We start from the raw sequence: 21,476 nt of genomic DNA on the forward strand, positions 1-21,476 counted from the left end.
TTTCTTCACTCTCTCTTACTGGAAAGAGGGGAACTCTTCATTTAAAACTAATTATTCTTAGTTGCATGATGTTACCTTGTAATATGTACCTGTATATGATCATTTTGCTATTTGGGTTTAAAAAAAAATCTAGGTTCTTTGGATAGAACAATCTAGAATAGAAAACCCTCTGCTGTAATTTTTTCCCCATACATTTACAATTACAACAAAACTGCTTTAAAAATCTCCATTATAAAATACCATTATAAAATACCTCCTGATACTGGCTCCCCTCAGTTGGTGAGGTATTATAAAAGCAAATAAATATTTTATTTGTGTTTTCGAATTTCTGGGTAATTTTTTGTTTTTAGTCATAATTTAGAGATTGCTGGAAGATTAGTTTGGGTATCAAAGGGAAATACCAGCATCTAGCTGTTTAGAAGAGTTGCACCATAGTGTTCCACTAAACGGAGGGAGTATCGTCTATGCTGTGAAGTGGTTCAGAATGTATGCAGCCACATAAGAATAATATTCTCAGTTTTCCTTTTCTCATCTTCTAAACACTTCTTTTAGGTTTCCTGGTGACATCAAAATTTTCCCTACTGGTTGTTTCCCATCCAGTGTGTGTTCCTGCTTTACATATCAGTGTACCTCATACAAACCTCTGATCTATTATGACTCTGACCAGGATTAAGTGTTCACTACACTGATCAAATGACTACGTTAGGGTGAAAATTCATTTCTTTTTTGTCAGAACTGTTCCTTTAATTTGAAATTGTCTCTGCTGTCTGCTGTTTCATTGGTTTGCTCTGTATGGAAAGAACACAAGATTTAAGATGGAAGATTTTGCTATTGTAATGTTTTATTAAAATTGTCACCTTAACAAATGTATGATAAACAAATTTAAATATAGGATTGATATCTTATTTAATTTTAAATGTCTAATTAAATATAAAAAAATTCTATATTGTTATTTACAAAGTTATCCCATAATGTGATCATCTTTCATGTGCTACAGTTGGCAAAAACAGCTACAAACACTATATAATGATTTTATATATTTATATATATATATATATATATATATATATATATATATATATATATATATATATATATATATATATATATATATATATAACCGCAGTAAAGAGGGGATTACTATATATATATATATATATATATATATAATAGATGTTAAATGCACACTATTTACCCTTTGTTTTTATTTATATATTTATTTTATAGTTTCTATGCTATAAAACTATTTATTTTATAGTTTCAGTGTTGTGCAAAGTACATTTCTAAATCATTACACACTCATCTCAAACCATGTCGAGTGAGTCAGAATCGTCAAACTGCTAAAACGCAGCCGTGCTGAAGCCAGAATAAGTTTATTTCATTCTTTCTTTATTGCATAGGATACTCCTATTGCTTTACCGCAGCTTACTACAGTTCCTGGTTTATATTTATGCACTCATTCCCACAACATAGTTACTTGCATTACAAACACTCCACATAAACACTATTCTGAAAGACTGATTGTTGTAGCAATTTGGGAAAGAGTCTCTAGTGTCGGTGCTTTGAAATAGGCTTCCTTCAGTGATTTGAAAAAACTCATTATTGTCTCATTTCTGTGCTAAAAGAGGAATAAAACCATGCCCAGCATGCTGTTATAGCAAAAGAAATAATCAAATTAATTTTCCATCGCACTGCAGTTCAATGTGGTTTAGTGATGTTTTGAAGTGTGTAATAATACTAGAAGTCTGTTACTTGTAGGTCCTGCGCAAATATAAACTTCCTCACAACTTTAAATACTACATTTAAGATAATGAGAAGAAATGTCTAAATTACTGCTTTAAAAGAACACATTTGTATTGCCCTGTGTGTCAAACCAATGAAACAGCCCCAGTTCAGACATCTGATTTGTTCTTAACTTCAATCCAAGAATCATTCATATACACTAACAGTGCCTCCTGCTGGTCAGAGATGAGAATTGATTGATTTGCTTGGTTTAAAGAGGTTTGAGTGAAAGTGGCAGACTGAGTGCTGGTGTTTTCATTAGAACAGAAGTACTCCAGATTTTTAAGCCGCACTATTACACTGCCAGTAAGTGTCCCTACTGTGGACTTAAACACTTCCACGTTTCTGCACTGGTTCCTGCTAAACCATCCTCTAAATTGTTATTAATCTGTTCATTTTTAGGCCACAGATTTAAACAGTGATTTAAATTTGAAAAGGACACAGGAATTATTTAATTTTTGATCGTCATCAAGCGGCACGCCTCAAGTGCTGTGTCCTATGATTCAGAGCAGTACTCAGAGAGGGGGGATTTTGTTTTTAGTGTGCATAGGCAGTTGTTGTGAACACAATGACCAAAAGTGGCTTTGCGTTTGCATTCCCTCACTACAGATGATCTAATGAACAGGGTTCTGTGTACTGATATATGGAGGAGCGAATATTTTTTGGAACGTATGAAGAACCTGAATTGAAATTCAAGTCCGTGTGATGTAAAGAGAGATTATACAAATTGGATAAATATGTGAATTCACTTGTACATATTTATAGTTTTATTCTTTTCCTGTTGTATTTTTTCTTTTTTTTTCAGATGGAAGACATTTATCAATATAATACAATAATAAAAGAGAATGTTGTATTTCTTGCTGTTGTGGACTTGAATGCATTTTTTTTTCTCAGGGCCCATTCTACTGGGGGAATGGCAACATCATGGGCCCTACTTAAGGGAGTTTCTGTTCAGGAAATTTGTGTGGCAGTTGGTTGGGCTACGCCACACACTTATGTGGGACTTTATAGACTGAATGTGTCCGAGTCATCATTAGCACATGCAGTATTAGGAGCCAGAAGGTCAGAGCCCATGTACTTTGGTATTTAGCGGGATCACCTGCAATCTGGGAGTGATCTATATCTCCCATAGTGAAACACCGAGCGAAGTTAGAAAAAGAACGATGGGTTACTTAACGTAATGCAATTTTTTTTTTTATAACAGAGTGAGGTGTTTCACCAGCACTTGCAGTTCAAACAATACAAGTCTCTCTAATCAGTGCACTTGTTACCAGGATTTGGTACTCGTATCTATATGTTGACTAAACTCCAGTCGGTTAAAGGCTCACCAACACCACAGTTCTAAAATAAAATGAAATAAAATTCTTCAAAAGTATCATTATATTTAATCAATGAAATATAGAAGGGTAGATTAAGAACTTAAAGCCCAGACACACCAAGCTGACAGTTGGTTTTAATTTTTTTCGCCGATTGTGTGTCAAATCAGCGACGGAGCTTGTCTGTGGGAAAAAAAAGAGAACTCTGATTGGCTATCCAGCTTATGTACACTATTTGTACTGCGCATCTGCACAAATGGATCAGGAAGTGTCAACAAGCACAGTATTATAAATACCCAAACTTCAGACAGGAAGTAGACTCATTTGCATCGGCTCGAGTAGCCATTATGGGAGAGTTACTGTTGTCTCAGTTACTTACTGGTGTCTTTGGCGTCGGTTTGGTGTTTACTTTGTCTTACTATATTCTTAAGAAGATACAAGGTAGTTTTTTTTTTTAAGTTAGCAGAGGGAGACATCACAGAGTTATGCCAGTGGAATGGCAAGCTGCTTGCTGCAAGAGGCACCTTCACCTGTTCCACAACAATACATAGCTGCAGATGCGCCTGCCGATTAATCAGCCTAATTTACAGCACAGTCAAATGTTGCCAATTAATTAAAAAAATGCCCAAAATTGGCTGGCCGATCAGACGATCGACCTCTAGTTACACCCTGGCCCAGAGGTGACCTCTCGATTCATTAAGTTTGTAGGAGATATAAGTTCGCTGATTTTCTAATTATCATGTGAAGAATTATATGTAATATAATGTTTGCATAAAAGTTGGACACAAATAGCAGCTCAATGAATCTCATCTCTAATGTGCCATGAATCTTTCCCAAGTAAGAAAACAATTATTCAAGTAAGTGAACTGTTTATTTTTTATTTCTTTTATAGCTTGCATTCATTGTAACACAGTTGTAACTGTGTCCACACTGTCAACCATCTTAAAATTTGATTTGCTGTTTAACCAGCTTAGCATCGTCAGCAGTACTCTGTCTATTTTAAGTTCATTTCCCTATATACAGACAAAATTCCAAACAATATGCAGTTGAAAATTACTTTAATCCTTTAATGGCTAACTTCTAGCAGAAAAATGTTCTGAGCTGTGGTTAGCCAACAGACTGTGCAAAAGCAGTGAATGTCACCTCTGTAGGTTGTTGCTGATTGGAACCAATAAACTTTCTTTCAGCTTCTCCCATTAGGGGTCGCCGCAGCGGATCATCCGCATGTTTGATTTGGCACATGTTTTTATGCTGGATGCTCTTCCTAACGCAACCCTCCCCATTTATCCGGGCTTGGGACCATCACTAAGAGTGGCTGGAGTTGGTTCCCTGACCGGGGATCGCAGTGGCTGATTGGAACCAATAATAAGTGTAAAAACATGACACCCCCCCTTCTCACTCTAGGTTTTCTAGTAAAATCAGTGAAATGGAAATGCAGTATTGGCGTAGTATAACTGCTCAAATGTCCAAACTGCAGTGTATCACATACTGAGAAATATTGGCTTTTGTATTCTACAAATTAGAAGACTAGCCTGTTGTTGTAGACTATGGATAATGATAAAAGTACAGAGAAGAAGGTGAGAAATGGGATTTGAGGAATAAAGCTCTGCTGCATCACTTTCTTCAGGTAAAGCTGAAGCGAAGGCTTCCCACTGGCACCACTATCCACAGGTGATTAGATTGCATTGTGGGTATACAGTGTATAGGTACATATGGATGAGAAGGTTAAAAGAAACATCTTCAAAACTTTTCATTTTATTGCATTCAGTACATATTTATACAAAAATAGCCTTTCAGTTCTACTCAAGTTTGTTTGTTTGAAAGAATATTTACAGATTGATTTACTGCATTCTACAGTCTGTCAGACTCATAATCTGGGGATTCAGATGTTTGGGGCAATTGAATGAAATGCACCTGCTTGTTGAGTGGAGGAGTGTGGGAGTGGCCGCATACACCGGAGTCAGGGGCGGGTACAGTGTTACCAAGCCCTCCTCCTACATGGGGCTTATCCTTGGCCTGTTGGTAAACAGGAAAACACACATCCTTTTCCTCAGCTCTGTACCTGTGATGTTCGTTTCCTTTGGCCTTCATATGTGTGTAACGTTTGAGTTTGACTGCATCATTGCGATTCTGGGTGCAGGGCAGCAGCACAGCAACATCTTTACGAAATTTGGAGCTGAGCCCAAAGTAGATGAGTGGGTTGTAAAAGCTTGCAGACTTGGCAAAGAGCCGAGTGAAGATGCTTGTCAGACTGGGTACATGGAAGCCACAGGCTGACCAAATTGACACTACGGCATATGGAGACCAAGCCAGGACGAACGCTGTGCAGATGACTATTGAAACCTAAAACACAGACAGAACAAAGGCTTTGATTCAGAAGAGTCTATCTCTACTTCGTGATGAATGATCTTTGCCAACCTATGAAAAAGATCCAGATGAATAAAAATATTTGTTAATAATGTTGAGAATCACAAAGCGATTTTCAACTGTGTATGTATTCAATGTATGTATTTAACTTAAATACATTTTTTTTAAACTATAAATAAATCAATATATTTTTTTAAATCATTCCCAGGAACCCCAGATTTAAGTTGGGAATACACCTAAAAATAAATTAATTCCCGCTTACTATGGTGACATCTCTCTCAATCTTTCTTTGATGGTCAGTCAAGCCTCTATCTGCTGACATAGCATTGCCCTTCTTCACAGTGTTGATTATGGACATGTAGCAGAACAGCATAATTAAGACAGGAACAAAGAAACAGAGGATCAGGATGGTGATGATGTAAGATTTGTGGATGGTGGAGTGATTTGCTTTTGCCCAGTCAATCTCACAGGTACCATACCCACGATCTGTAGAAGTAGAAAAAGTTTTTTAGCAAAAGAACTGTGTCAACCTTGCAGTGAGTTAAATGTATGGAAAGACAAAAAAAAATAGCAAAGTGTATTCAGTGTCAGAACTCATCTGATTGCTTTTTTTATGATGTTTTCATCCTTTAGCTTTTGTAGTTACAGTTTTCTGTGGATTTTTGTGAATTTGTGAAGTCCCGGGTAAATATAAGGTTTGTGTTGTAAACCTCAGTTTCTATCATAATTACCATGCAGTGCTTTTGCCTCTGCCTTGAGTCCTTGAACAATAAATTACTATGCTTAATTATTCTCTTTTTCAAATTGCATTTTTTTTGTATGCCAGGCTAAATCAAAGGTGACCACGGCACAACCTAGTTTGGTCGTCTCTGATCTAGATATTACTGAACCCAAATTAACTACTGAGCTTTTTATATGTAAAAATTTTTAAAAAAAATTGCAGAATATGAATTAATGTACTGGACCAATCAAAAGTGTGGACACACCATCATTTAAAGGTTTAAGTTCTTGATATTTTTCAGATTTAATACCTCACTTTATTAAGTGTTTCTTGCCATAATATGGATCTGATGAGAGAATAGCAAGTGTGTGCAAAACTGTCCTCAAAGCAAAAGGTGACTACTTTGAAAATTTGAAAATATACAACATATTATTTGTTATTTAAATTTTTGTTTACTAATGTCTTCATGTCTTCAGTATTGATGTACAATGTTGAAAATATATTTTTTTTAAATATAGAGAGAAAATACTAAAGGAGAAGGTGTGCCCAGACTTTTGACTGGTACCGTATGTAATTCTATATCAAACTAACCTGTGTAACTTCCCCATCCCAGCAGTGGAGCTGTAGACCAGAATACAGCTGAAATCCATATGAACATGATACTCAGGCCTACAGTGGTGTTTGTGATACAGTGAGCTGTGAAAAAAAGGATTTTATAAGGTATAAAACGTGCAATCAATCATATGGTATGAATGACATGGTGAACATGGTTTCAGCTGGTGGACTCTATATATATATATATATATATATATATATATATATATATATATATATATATATATATATATATATAAAATAAGGATATAAAGATTAAAGAATAAGAAATATATCTTAAAAATCCACCCAGAAATCCTGTTAGTGTGTATGAGCTAGCAGTAAAAACTCTTTTTGCTATGAGCTACAAATTCTTACAAATCCTGTCAGGTTTGTTCTTGTTAGCTAGCTGGCTTTTAACCCAGCCATTGGGATTGCACAAGCCCTGATAAATGGGGAAGGTTGCGTTAGGAAGGTCATCCAGCGTAAAACGTGCCAAATCAAATATGCGGATCACGAATCAGACTTTCATACTAGATTAGTCGAGGCCCGGGTTACCAACAACCACCACAGATATTGTTAGCCTACAGGGTACCGGTAGAAATTGGGAAATTGTTGGTGGAAGAAGGAGAAGGAGAGGAGGAAGACGTCTACAAAGACAGCAGGAAAAGGAGAAGTGTATGAGAGTGGAGAGGAGAAATGTAGATATTTCGTGTGTTCAGAAAACCAAGTGGAAAGGGAGTAAGGCCAGGAACATTGGATGGGGTTTAGGGGATCCTGAAGGAAGAGTACAGTAAGAGTGTAGTGGAGGTGAAGAGAGTTTCTGATAGGGCGATGAACGTGAAGCTGGAAGTTGAAGGGGTGATGATAAATGTCATCAGTGCCTATGCTCAACAAGTGGGTTGTGAGATGGAGGAGAAGGAAGAATTCTGGAGTGAGTTAGAGTGTACCTAGCAAAGAAAAATTGGTGATTGGGGCAGACTTTAATGGCCATGTGGTTGAAGGGATCAGAGGTGATGAGGAGGTGATGGGTAGGTATGGCTTTGAGGAGAGGAATGTGGAAGGGCAGATGGTGGTAGATTTTGCTAAAAGGATGGAAATGGCAGTGGTGAACACGTATTTTAGAAGAAGGAGGAGCATAGGGTGACGTATAAGAGTGGAGGAAGGTGCACACAGGTGGACTATGTTCTATGTAGGAGATGCTACCTTAAGGAGATTAAAAACTGTAAGGTGTTGGGAGGGGACAGTGTAGCTAAACAGTATCAGATGGTGGTCTGTAGGATGGATTTGGAGGCGAAGAAGAAGAGGAGCGTGAGGACTGCAAAAAAGATTAAGATGGTGGAAACTGAAGGAGGAAGACTGTAGTGTGAGGTCAGACAGGGGCTCGGAGGTGCTGGATGATTGGGCAACTACCGCAGAAGTGATAAGGGAGAAAGCTAGAAAGGTACTTGGTGTGACGCCTGGAAATAGAAAGGAAGACAAAGAGACATGGTGATGGAATGACGAGAAAGAGGTTGGTGAAACAGATTTCGGATCGGCAGAGAGATAAGAAAAGTAGGCAGGAGTACAAGGAGATGTGGCAGCAGGTAAAGAGGGATGTGGCGAAAGCCAAGGAAAAGGCATATGAGGAGCTGTATGAGAAGTTGGACACTAAGAAAGAAGTAAAGGATTTGTAGTGTTTGGCCAGGTGGAGGGATTGAGCTGGGATGGATGTGCTACAAGTTAGAGCAATAAAGGTTGGAGATAGAAATGTGTTGACTAGTGAGGAGAGTGTGTTGAGAAGATGGATGGAGTATTTTGGGCAGCTGATGAATGAGCGTAACGATTAAGAGGATGAAAAGTGGAAAGTCAGTTGGACCAGATGACATACCGGTAGAAGCATGGAGATGTTTAGGAGAGATGCCAGTGGAGTTTTACAGGGAGATGTGCAGACCTGCAGTAACTACAGGGGAATTAACTTGATCAGTCACACCATGAAGTTATGAGAAAGAGTAGTGGAAGCCAGGTTGAGAAAAGAGGTGACCATCTGTGAGCAACAGTATGGTTCCATGCCGAGAAAGAGCACTACGGACACATTATTTGCTTTGAGAATGTTGATGGAGAAGTATAGAGAAGGTCAGAAGGAGTTGCTTTGTGTGTTTGTGGATTTAGAGAAAGCGTACGACAGGGTGCCGAGAGAGGAGTTGTGGTATTGTATGAGGAAGTCAGGTGTGTCAAAGAAGTATTTGAGGGTGGTGCAGGACATGTATGAAGACAGTGTGACAGCAGTGAAGTGTGTAGTAAGAATTACAGACTGGTTTAAGGTGGAGGATGGACTGCATCAAGGATCGGCTCCGAGCCCTTTCCTGTTTGCAGTGATGATGGACAGATTGACGGACGAGGTCAGACAGGAGTCTTCATGGACTATGATGTTTGCGAATGATATTGTGATTTGTGGTGAGAGTAGGGAGCAGGTTGAGAAGAGCCTGGAGAGGTGGAGGTATGTTCTGGAAAAAAGAGGAATGAAAGTCGGTAGGAGTAAGACAGAGTACATGTGTGTGAATGAGAGGGAGGGCAGTGGAGTGGTGTGGTTGAAGGGAGAAGAGGTGAAGAAAGTGGAGGAGTTCAGGTACCTGGGGTCAACAGTGCAAAGTAATAGAGAATGTGTTAGAGAAGTGAAGAAAAGAGTGGAGGTGAAGCTGGAGGTAGCAGAGCTGAAGATGTTGAGGTTTTCGTTGGCAGTGACGACGATGGACAGTGTTAGAAAATAGTTTATTAGACACATGTAGGATGTTTCGTGTTTGCAGATTAGCAAAACACAGTGTACTTGCTTCAAATGTTTTTCAAAGGCACCAACTATCTCTGCAACTTCCCTCTAAAATTATTTTTGTAATGTTTTTATACAAATTAAATGTGAGGTTTTATGACAGCATAATGCATGAGTGTCTTTTGTTTGTGAATCTAATCATTGAGCTGACCTTTGTTTGGGTGACATCCCTTTATGTATCGGGTGACACTGATTGCACTTAGTGTGGTAATGCTGCCAAGGCCAAAGAGGAGAGTAAAGAAGCCATCCACCTGAAAGAGACACACCAGCTTGTAGGACAGATAAATATATCTTAATTAAAAGTGTTCCACTCTCTGGCTAGTTTAATAGTTTATTGAGGCAAAGACAACCAACAAAAAATTCCAAGGTCTTTAAACCAATAACCATGTTATTGTGCCTTCTTATTTATATTATGAATTGATTTACTGGAACAGATGTTCCTTTGTGGACCAAATTTGTTACACTGTCAATGCAGCATGCCTGACCCACAAACTTCTGAAAATCTGTCCATTTATTTCACTGGTGTCTCACTGAGAAATGAATAGACAGAAGCTGTTTACAAACAAAACAACAAAAGATTGACTACATATGATATGAGACAAACTTTCCTTGTACGAAATATCTTGTACAATTAAAATAATGGTGAATAAATAAAATATATATATATAAATATAAATATATATATATTGGGGTGTAACTTTTTTTGTTTTATTATTAACACAGTTTATTACTAAAATTACATTTTTATTACAATTTTTAATAAAATGCATGCTTAATTAAATAATATATAGAATATTATTTTATTAAAATAGAATAAATCAAATTTGTTAAATTGAGTAATCAGTTAAATTGGCTCAAATTAAATGTATTAAATAAAATGATGTAAGTAGGAAAATTAATTTTAATAGGTTACATTTGTTATACCCTATTTAGATAATACAGATGTGTATGTAAATATGTATAGCTGTGGTTACTTTAGCATCTTATGCATGTGCAAAACAAATCTTATTTTCAGGACGGAGTGAGCAGCCACAGTGACACTGCGCTATCTCTAGGGTTCCTTTTTTTTGTATTATTATTTTTATTATTTTTTTTTTTTATTAAATAATACCCCTGGCATTGTTGTGTAAGTTTTTCAAGTTTAATAATTTTTTTTTTTTTTTAAATCTATTGTTTTATCTACATATTTTTATATGGATATTATTTGTATCTGCTTTCTAATTGTGATTTCCACCTATTAATTTCAGCAAATATTATTGACCAACCAATATATAGGAACATGTTAGGTACTATGCATTTAGGAATCTGAATCCTGTCAAGACTGTTAATTACTGATTGACTTGTCGTGTTTGCTAAGTATATCCTGGCCCTGTCTAACACATGTTGTCTAATTCAGTTATCTAATCTCTATTTACCCAGTGAAATCCTTCTTAATTTCCACATACACACTAACAGACACAACAGGAAGAGCATACTGATACGCTTCTTCAGAAAAGTCAGTAATTGGTTACGAAACAACAATTTTAATCTTTTGGCTTCTGTATAAGAAAAGTAGTAAAATAAAGGTATGCTTGAAGACAGAAAGTATATTTGTAAATATCAGAATCTTCAGTATAAGAAAGTAACAGATTGTCATTGAAGTAAAAAAAAATAGTACTGAAAGGTCCCATATCTAGTGTAGAAACCTACACAAAGAGGTACAAATCAGTTATTGACAGTGTGCTGAAAGCTGTTGCTTTTCTGCTATACACAGACATGTAATTATTTTGTATCTTTCAATAAGCACAAATGGAACCATCATTATTGGGCTTTTAACAGGAACAGGATGTAACATTAGGAGGCTTTATGGATGCTTATTCCACACCTTCTGCTCTGTAGAGGGGAATAAATGTCCAGCTTTTTCTTCTGAAAAATCCAGTGGTGTTAATGGATTTTGAACAAAGCCAGAGATTGCCTCTATATAAAAAGTATATAATTTCATTTATTAGAGGTCATATATAAATTTTCTTTTTCTCTATTTCCCTTTTATAATGCACACACTTACGTACCTGACAGGTCCACACTGAAGTGATGATGTAGCCGTTATCCTGGAACACATTAAAGATCTCGAGGATGCCGCGGGAGTATCCGAACACTGAGATGCTGGCGTCTGATATCGCCAGGTTAAGTGTTAGGTAATCTGTGGATTGAAGAGTCGCCCTCTGCTTGAACAAGACAAAGATCACTATACTGTTTCCAAACCATGACAGCCAGCCTGTGGAATTAAACACACAATGTAATATTTCAAGTAAGTATACATGAACATAAACTCTGACATGACTATATGATATGATATGATGTTAAAAGCAGATTTCATATTACAACTGCAGCAGATTTTAACATGAATGAGACTATTAACACATTTAATTAGTGAAGTGTTTTTAAGCCCAGTACTCTTTAAATGAGTTCAACTATAATTGCACTAAAATCTCAGTTAGAAAACAATAGATCAAAAATGCATGTGTGAAAATGTTGATTTGCAGCTGATTCTGAACTGTAACACATGAATTATCTAAAGATATAACATCTTACCAATTAATACAAATCCAGAAATAATTCTGGATTTAGTTTTTAAAACCACAGTCAGTGATTCAGCCATACCAACCCACTAATCCTTGCTTGTTTTTGTATACAATACTTATATCAGAGCTCTGATACATTGTTCTGATCCTATACAAACATCTAATTAACCAAAGCTAAACTTCAGCTGAAATATCAAATGTGAACCTTTAAGGTTTATAAAAGAAGACCAAACCCAAGAGACAACTACATTCAATACCATGAAATATTTGTCTTGAACATTGAGAATATTTTATATCCACAAACATTTTTGCATATAAAAACTATATTGTATATTGTATATAATATATTGGATTATTAAAATGATTGTTCTGAAAGAAGAAATTCCACTCTATGATGAATGTGTTACCAAGCAGCAGCAGGTAAACCCCGATGATTGTGTCGCCCTGGTCAGACAGCGGTGCATCTTTACTCAGCAGGCTGAAGTTATTGTTCCTCCACGGGATGTTCACTGCCTCCAGAGCTCGGGTAGAGGACATGGTTAAAGCTCCTCAGGCTTCAGTGCTTCAGGTTAAAAGCCAGCAAACTCCCTGCTGCTACTCCCACAGTGAGAGACCAGAGGATTAGGTCCAAACCTGCAAATTATTCAAGGTTACTCATTAGAATGCATACACATTTACTTACCTGCAGTAGTGTGCGGTTTGACACCAAGCCAGAAGATAATGTCAGCAGATTCACCTTCTTGCTCTCTCTCTCTCTCTCTCTCTCTCTCTCTCTCTCTCTCTCTCTCACACAGCTAAAAATACAGACGCACGTGACACTAAGGGAACCCATCTGTCTTTACTGAGGCAGATGAGTAAAGAAAAAACTCTACCTCTACCTCTAATGGTCTCTAACCATTTTGGCATCCTCTAAGTGTAAGGACAGACTGATAAACTTTCTCCTAATGGATCCTCTAAAGTACATACAGGACATGACCAAGTGCACAAAGAAAAAAGATCCAAGATAAAGAAACATGCATATCACACAAACCTTTATTATTAGAGGCACGTCCATCATCTCATATTATTCCTTATATATTCCATGGCATTTTGGCAGCAATTAAATACATAAATTAGATCTTTTAAATTGTTTGTAGTTACATTTGATAATGTGGTCACAAACTTTGCTCTTAAAGAAGATACTTTAATAGATGCAGCTTACTGTGAAAGCACAAAGCACTGAAAACTTTCTAATATCTGGAAATGTACTGATTGTTGCAAAATGCTGACACTGGAGACTCTTCCCATAAATGTTAAAATAAACATTTAAAATTAAAAAACAAAAAGTTTTAAACATAGTTATTGTCAATTATTAATATTACAAAAATATAAACCATCATATTGTCATGTTAAATATAACATTACTTTTCTTTGACAAATAGATCATTTTAAACCCTCATTTGTTGGTTTGTCGCAGCACTATTAGAGTTCCTTATGTTACTTATTTTTTTTATCTTAATAAATTGTGTGTGCAATAAAGAAAAGCATATTTCTCAAATCACTGCTTTTACGGCTTTATTTACTTCAGCAATTGTAACCTTTTTCATTGTGGTTATTATAATTATACTACTATATTATTATACTCCGCATGCCAGCTAACAACAGAGAAAATAGGTGTTTTTTTAATTATTATTGTGATTATTACTTTAGTCAAAGGCAGCCATTGCAGTGTTTCAGTCTATAATAGGATCACAGGGCTAATAGGATCGGACTGGAGTGCCTTCAGGATAATCCTATGGATTCTTATAGAAGAGGTGTCAGACATTTTAAAGGAAGCATTTTTTCTTAGGAACACATTTGTTCTAGTAAATATTTAGTATTTTTCCACAGGCCTACTAAATTCTCGTATTACTGCTTTTATGTAAATGTTTATCATTCAGAGCAGTGGTCCCCAACCTTTTTTGCACCACGGACCGGATTAATGTCGGACAATATTTTCACAGACCGGCCTTTAAGGTGTGGTGGATAAATACAACAAAATAAAATGATACGACCGGCATAAAAACTGGTATTTTCTAAATATAATAATAAACATGAATACACGGTGTTGTTTTTTGTATTTTGCTGGCTTGGGGGTTTCAATGTAGCGGTAATATATGTGTTACCGGCCGGAGCCCCTTTAAGAAGGTAGCAGATGGAGGTAAGACACGTGACCGAGGCATCACGACATGCATCAAGAGTGAGTCATAGACAGATGTGACGGAGCGAATTCGGTAATTTCCCAAAATAAAAAATCGTTCAGGATAACTAAATAAAACGAAAATATGTAAGTTATGTATTCTATTTGTGCGACCCGGTACCAATTGCCCCACGGACCGGTGCAGGTCCGCGATCACTGATTTAGAGCACATGTTTAGGCTTTTTTTTTTTTTAATATAAATATATATATATATATATATATATATATATATATATATATATATATATATATATATATATATATATATATATATATAAACAAAACATGACAAACGTTTTATATATATATATATATATATATATATATATAAAAACATGACAAACGTTTTATATTATATATCATGACAAACTGTTTGCTTTGTAACGCAAACAGATCGAACTTGTTCCATTCCCACAAATGTAACCATTAACACTTGTAACCATTTCAGAATATAAGAAACTAATTCCAGTGTGCTAACAGTACTAACTAGGGTGTTAAGAGAAGTCTAAAAATCTGACACTGAATTAAGTTTTCAGTAGAACTAGTACTAAAATCGCAGCTTGATACTGGATCAGATCTGTAGTACTCTAGAATCTGTACGAACATTTCCTTACACACATGAAAAATATATACCATGCATATTAAATTTATACACACACATACACAACTACATAGCATATCTGTGTATGTTGCATCTGTATGTTTCGCAAATGGACCCACCTGAGGATTAGACATTAGCTAATCCTTTCCTTTCTGATCAGCAGAAAGGCTGTTGCCATTTTCATGTTGCAAGTCTTCCTGCTGCGAGTTTCTATAGCTTAAAGCTAAGAATACTTAGCTTTAAGTGAGGAGTGCAGTGAGAAATACCTAAGAGCTCTAAAATAATGGTAAAAATCCAAATAAGAGAGATGAGCAGTTCCAACAAAGAGTCTTTATTTACAAAACCTCACAGTAAAGAGCTACTGAAAACAGCCCATCCATCAAACATTTGAGTAACTTGATCTACAGAACAAGAAGACCGTAAATAAAACAAAACAAAAGAACTGTAAGTAAAAAGGAATCAGATGCTCCTGGGTTTAACTTCCATAACAGGTTCAGATCAGATCAGCCACTGGGGGGGAAGAAAGATAGATTGATCACACAATGAACAGGCTGATATTAATTTAAGGCAGGACAGTTAGATACACACTGCAGAAATTACATTTTCAATGTACAGAAGATGTGCACTGTAAACATACCATTCATTGGCATTTCGTCGATCTGTGTGGAATAGTACTGCTCAATATCACGGAGGATGCGGATGTCGTCATTCTTTACAAAGTTGATTGCCACACCCTTACGGCCATAACGACCTGATCGTCCAATTCTGAAAAGCAGACATGTTACACTCCAGGCTTGTGCTTTATTCATACCAATGCCAATGAACCAAATGATAGTTTATTCTGTTAAAATCTACATATGAAGCGCCTTTGTAACAATGTTCATTATCAAAATTGCTTTATAAAACAAACGGGGGGGGGGAACAACAGCACCACTACAGTTACATAGTACTTTTAAATACCGTGACTTCGAATAGTATTAAAAAATAAATAAATAAATAAATAGCATTGAGACAAACATTTTTTTAGGAACAATAATCAAGGGCATGGTGATGTGCCATTTTATAAACTTTTTTTATTCTTCTTATATCACAGAACTATCATAAACACTGTTATTCAAAGTGAATAAACCAAGTGGTCCTGTTATTTCTATTTCAGCAGCTATACATTTTATATAGAAAAGCAAAAAACTCAAACATTAAAAATACTTCTAAATATAATGTGTTTTTGTTCTGTTTATGTGAAGCATCCACTGCACAGTTCCTTGTGTAAACTGTTCTATGCAAAGATGAGTTCACTGATATGCATAAGCCAAAAGTTTTAATTACATCAGTCAATACTATCAGAGTCGCTGTTACAGCCGATTAATCACCTTAACTGGCTAATTAGAATTACGCATTCTAAAGTGTCGTGGTATAATAAAGGTGCTGGGAGCAGAATAGCAACAATGTTTCTCGTCATACAGTGGACTATTCCTGTAGAACAGTGTTAATTAACTATAACTTCATACCTGTGGATGTACAACTCTCTGTTGTTTGGCAAGTCGTAGTTGATGATCAGAGAGACCTGAGGCACATCCAACCCTCTGGCCCACACATCTGTAGAGATCAGCACTCGACTACCACAAAAACAAACTAAACATTACGATATATTTACACAGGAGTGTAGTTCATCCACCATCATTTCCACTTCAGATACAATTTGAATCACCATATCATTCAAATCCAAATCAAGTTGTCTGCTCATGACATAACACTTTTCTATATACATTCTGAACAGTTTTCTGGAATATTGAGTGTGTGCGTGCATGGATGTTATGCATACAGTGTTCCTAGCGTCAACCTCACCTACAATTAATAAATATAAAGAAATGCCAAAAACATTAGCCAGGAGTATTAAGACCTCTGTGTTGTCCTCTCTAAAATAATCAGTTTTATGTTTTGAGGTGATGCTAATTTCATATTAAAAATAAATAAATATAGGATAAAAGCGTGATCAGACTGATGTATTACCTGGCCCCAGATCTGAACTCCTTCATAATGGACTCTCTCTCTTTTTGTGGCATGTCTCCATGCATAGAGGACACGGTGAAGTTTGCCTCCCTCATCTTCTCGGTTAGCCAGTCCACCTGCATTAAATAAAAACAGACATAGAATCATTATGGGGAAGATGGATTAAAATGAAATGTGAAATGTGTTTTCCCCAAAACCAACACAGAATATTAAAATGCAAATATTGACTGAAGCAATGGTTTCCTCCCAATGTGAAACGGTGTTTTTGGTTCTATAACACACATGTTCCTAATCTGAACTCCCGACCCAGTGCTGTGATGGCCTTGATCGTTTTGTTTTGTAGTGCAGTGTATGGGAATGCAGTACTGACCTTTCGCTTGGTGTTGCAGAAGATGACTGCTTGCGTGATGGTCAGTGTGTCATAGAGGTCACACAGTGTGTCGAACTTCCACTCTTCTCTTTCCACAGCCACAAAGAACTGCTTAATTCCCTCCAGTGTCAACTCATCACTGCACACAGGAACGACTAATTAAAATAAATGGATCTCAAAGAAGAAAGTAAATAAGAAAACATCTACAAATAGAAGTGAGTTAGATATTTAAAAAAAAAAACATCTAATTAACATAATTAACAAGGCATTGGGCATAATGGCAACTTGTTAAGAAAGCTTATAATTGCCTTACCGCTTTACCAAAATGCGAATGGGGTCTGTCATGAATTTGTTGGTCATCTCCAGGATCTCGTGTGGCAGGGTGGCACTGATCAGACACACCTGAGTAGCAGGAGGCAGGTATCGGTACACATCATAAATCTGCTCTTTAAAACCTGCACACAAAGAAAAGACAAATCTGAAGTACAGCCCAAAGATATTGATATTCTAATCATCCAAGAATCAGCTTGTTCTTTTAAAAACCTTTACCTTTGTTAAGCATTTCATCAGCTTCATCCAGAACCAGCATCTTGATAGCACGTGTCCTCAGACTTCTCCGACGGATCATATCTGCAAAAGGAAGTGAAAGGGTTCATACTTACCACCTTATTAACTCAAACTGCATGAAATCCACAACAACGAAAAAAACAAGCATAATTACCAAACACTCTGCCGGGGGTTCCTGCTACAACATGCTGACCATAATCAAGCTTCCTGATGTCCTCACCAACATTCGTCCCACCAATACAGGCATGACACTGAACGTTCATGTAGTCACCCAGAGCAAGAAGAACCTTAAAAAAAAAAAAAAAAAAAAAAAAGATTCAGCATTAAACAACACTGAGTGAGGAAACGTTGGTGAATCTGAGACATCTGATACATATGATGTACTTGGTTACCTTTTGAATTTGTCCAGCTAACTCTCTGGTTGGCGCCAAAATTAGCGCCTGGGTCTCACGCACCTATTGGTAAGAAAGAATTAAGAGTAAGCAACAGACACTGCCGTGCATCTAAGTTTCACACAAGTGGAAAACTACACTGAAAGAGAAAGTTGTGTACTACCTGAATGTCCAGGCACTGGAGCACTGATACACAAAACGTGGCTGTTTTACCGGTACCAGACTGTGACCTGAGGGAGGAATTCAGATTCTTGAGTTAAAGCAGATAAACGTGAAGCAAAACTTGCATAGCATTACTTCAATATAATCAGACAATTACCATGAAATAAATAGAGCAACAAAACTGAAGCACATTGAAGTGCACTGAGATTAATAGTAAAACTGCCCAAAAAGTATATGTTTTTCTCCTCAGCAGTTTCATTTTACTCACTTTTTGGTGCTGTTTCTCTTCATTTCTAAATTATTAATATTTACTACTTACAAGTAATCCCACACCAATAAAGGAACAGGGAATTCTTGTTAATCTGATGTACACAATGCATCCCCAAACAGGGTTGCAATCTTTTCTGTAGAAACCATAGTTTCTTCATTTTGGACTGGTGAAATATAATAAACAGGGTATGTCTGGATTTAAGAGTGTTAGATTAGAAAGTAAATTGAACTTACTGAGCAATGACATCTCTCCCCTTTATAATCTGCTTAATGGCTCTTTGTTGGATGGCTGAGGGTTTCTCAAAACCTAAAAAACAAAAAGAAGAGGTTTAGGCTTTTTAAATTAGATAAGAAAATAGTGTGAACGTGTATTTAATGGTTGTGAGACATAAAAAAAAACATAGAAAACAAGCAAAGTACATAAATTAAAAACGTCCACGTGAGTAAATCATGTCCATGTTGTTTAGGACTTTCAGAACCGGTTTGTGATCATGAACAAAATCTACATGACGAACGAGCAGCTGCAGTTTATCTTAAAAACACAAACACATTAGCAATGGGGGTGTTGCGTTTTTTCCCCACCTATGTTACCCACAACGCCGCCTCAGGTTGTACTTAACAGGCAGTTGTGTGAAAACGGGTGAGAAAAGAAATGCGCCATCTTGATGTGCTAACTAGCCAACTAGCAACATCGGAATTCAAACCAGATATTTAAAGCATTTCAGATGTTTATACTCATGCTGATTATTACAAATTGTCACCACAAGGATGGAAAATATAAAACGACGTGGAAAGTCAGCCAGCGCTGGAGCAGGCCGCAATCCCCAGACTGTACCGTAAGCGTAGATGCCGCGGAGCAGGTCCTCCCGCAGGCCCATCGTATCAAAAGTCGGCGTAACATCGACCTCCTCACTCGTCTCAAATTCCACTTTGGTCATGTCTTCTTCCTTTAGGAGTCGCTTCCGTGTACTTACAGGAGCCGCCGCCATGACCACAAGCCAAAACTGATCTCTCTTATAAACCTAATAAATATAAGGATGTAAAACGCCGATCCGCTCTTTACACCGAGGAGCACTAAGGAAAGAAACCCCGCGTGTATCACGGAAGTGACGCACAAATCTTGCGCCAACGACCTATGACGTTGACGCTGGCAAATGACGAATAAAACAAGCGACGGCGTTACACTGTTTTAATATTATTCCAACGAGGAAAGATCCCAATCGATTTAACCAATACAATAATGTAATACAGTATTTTCTTAACGATTGAGTATTTTTTCACCCGACAGGTTTATTATTGTTTATTTTTATTTTCTGCTCTAAAACGTCTCTTGTTTTCTCTTTTTCGAACATCGAAGATCAGAAGAAGCTGTACGAGTTTCAGACCACCTGCCCTGAACAAGTTTTTCTTTTCCTGGACATCATTGGATATTCCGTCTATTAGCGGTTTTAGTGCTTAGCCTCACTACTTACATGTTTGAAGCAGTATAAACACTGTCTGAACGCGTATGGGCTAACAAATGAGCGAACATGCTACTATGTTTTAGAGCAGAAAAACATGCCTCCGTACTGTTTGGGATTTAGGTACTTTTAAAGATGTAGTTGCATTATGAGTAATGATTTGCGTATCCCCCCAAAGTTGTTAATATAATACTATATATAGTATACTATAATAAGACTATTGTGCGATTGGGCTTCTTCTTAAGAAATCCAATTTTTTGAAGTATGTTGCAGACTTCCAATTAGCTTTAAAGCCCTAATGCATAAAATAGACATAACATTCAGCCCCTATACCACAAACACATGACATACCCAGAAAACACTCTGGATGAAAAGTCTAAATCGAGGCAACATGCACACATTTATACACATGGAGAGATTATGCAAACCAAAAAAAGCATCCCACTAGTAAACAAAACATTCCCATTAACTTATTTTCTTTGTTTACCAGAATAGGTATTACAAATTGACAAAATGGAAGTAAAAATAATTTAGCATTTCATGTGGAAATCAAGGTCCCAGAGTCTGGAGGAAGAGAGGAGAGGCACAGAATTTAAATTGTTTGAAGTCCAGTGTAAAGTTTGCACAGTCAGTGGTAATTTAGGGAGTCATGTCAACTGCTGATGTTACCAGGAAGTTTTAGAGCATTTCATGCTTCCCTCTGCTGACCAGCTTTATGGAGATGCTGATTTCATTTTCCAGCAGGATTTTGGCACCTGCCCACACTGCCAAAAGCACCAAAAGTTGTTTAAATGACCATGGTGTTGGTGTGCTTGACTGGCCAGCAAACTCACCAGACCTCAACCCCATAGAGAATCTATGTGGTATTGTCCAAAAAATTAGAAATGAGACCAAAAATGCAAATGAGCTGAAGGCCACTGTCAAAGAAACCTGGGCTTCCATACCACCTCAGCAGTGCCCCAGACTGATCACCTCCATGCCATGCCGAATTGAGGCAGTAATTAAATCAAAAGGAGCCCCTACCAAGTATTGAGTACATATACAGTAAATTAACATACTTTCCAGAAGGACAATTCACTAAAAATGTTTTTTTGATTGGTGAATTGTTGGGTTTTTGTTAAATGTGAGCCAAAATCATCAAAATAAAATAAAAATAAACACAATATATCAGTCTGCATGTGATGAATCTATATAATGAGTTTCACTTTTTGTATTGAATTACTAAAATAAATAAACTTTTTAATGATCTTCTAATTTATTGAGATGCACCTGTATATAC

At 36.7% G+C, this 21,476-nt stretch overlaps 2 protein-coding genes across 2 annotated transcripts; both read right to left on the minus strand.

The window, feature by feature from the left end:
• Nucleotides 1-4,005: 4,005 nt before the first annotated feature.
• On the minus strand, nucleotides 4,006-12,935 carry opn6a (opsin 6, group member a). Its single transcript, XM_046857938.1, has 7 exons — nucleotides 12,830-12,935; nucleotides 12,555-12,741; nucleotides 11,635-11,840; nucleotides 9,738-9,837; nucleotides 6,778-6,882; nucleotides 5,728-5,951; nucleotides 4,006-5,441 (listed from the first exon to the last, which is right to left on the minus strand). The coding sequence occupies exons 2-7, from the start codon at nucleotides 12,682-12,684 to the stop codon at nucleotides 4,950-4,952; spliced, it is 1,257 nt and encodes a 418-aa protein (XP_046713894.1). The 5' UTR covers nucleotides 12,685-12,741; nucleotides 12,830-12,935; the 3' UTR covers nucleotides 4,006-4,949.
• A 2,346-nt stretch (nucleotides 12,936-15,281) lies between these two features.
• On the minus strand, nucleotides 15,282-19,863 carry eif4a3 (eukaryotic translation initiation factor 4A3). Its single transcript, XM_046858290.1, has 12 exons — nucleotides 19,573-19,863; nucleotides 18,972-19,044; nucleotides 18,469-18,535; nucleotides 18,306-18,368; nucleotides 18,068-18,200; nucleotides 17,896-17,976; nucleotides 17,660-17,801; nucleotides 17,347-17,485; nucleotides 16,977-17,092; nucleotides 16,475-16,582; nucleotides 15,604-15,731; nucleotides 15,282-15,476 (listed from the first exon to the last, which is right to left on the minus strand). The coding sequence occupies exons 1-12, from the start codon at nucleotides 19,724-19,726 to the stop codon at nucleotides 15,460-15,462; spliced, it is 1,221 nt and encodes a 406-aa protein (XP_046714246.1). The 5' UTR covers nucleotides 19,727-19,863; the 3' UTR covers nucleotides 15,282-15,459.
• Nucleotides 19,864-21,476: the final 1,613 nt, after the last annotated feature.

This window comes from Silurus meridionalis, chromosome 9 (assembly GCF_014805685.1).
Source record: "Silurus meridionalis isolate SWU-2019-XX chromosome 9, ASM1480568v1, whole genome shotgun sequence".
Taxonomy (NCBI): Eukaryota; Metazoa; Chordata; class Actinopteri; order Siluriformes; family Siluridae; genus Silurus; species Silurus meridionalis.

Bases quoted from the DNA above. Each gene is read 5' to 3' on its own strand.
- opn6a (XM_046857938.1), bottom strand. From the start codon at position 12,684: ATGTCCTCTACCCGAGCTCTGGAGGCAGTGAACATCCCGTGGAGGAAC. The intron at 11,841-12,554 runs GTAACACATTCA...TTAATTCCACAG, and splicing joins GGTTTACCTGCTGCTGCTTG to GCTGGCTGTCATGGTTTGGA. The intron at 6,883-9,737 runs GTCAGCTCAATG...TTTTTTTCACAG, and splicing joins GGGATGTCACCCAAACAAAG to CTCACTGTATCACAAACACC.
- eif4a3 (XM_046858290.1), bottom strand. From the start codon at position 19,726: ATGGCGGCGGCTCCTGTAAGTACACGGAAGCGACTCCTAAAGGAAGAA. The intron at 17,802-17,895 runs GTAAAGGTTTTT...CTTTGTGTGCAG, and splicing joins TGATGAAATGCTTAACAAAG to GTTTTAAAGAGCAGATTTAT. The intron at 16,583-16,976 runs GTAATACATCAG...TTTTTGTGGTAG, and splicing joins GAGTTCAGATCTGGGGCCAG to TCGAGTGCTGATCTCTACAG.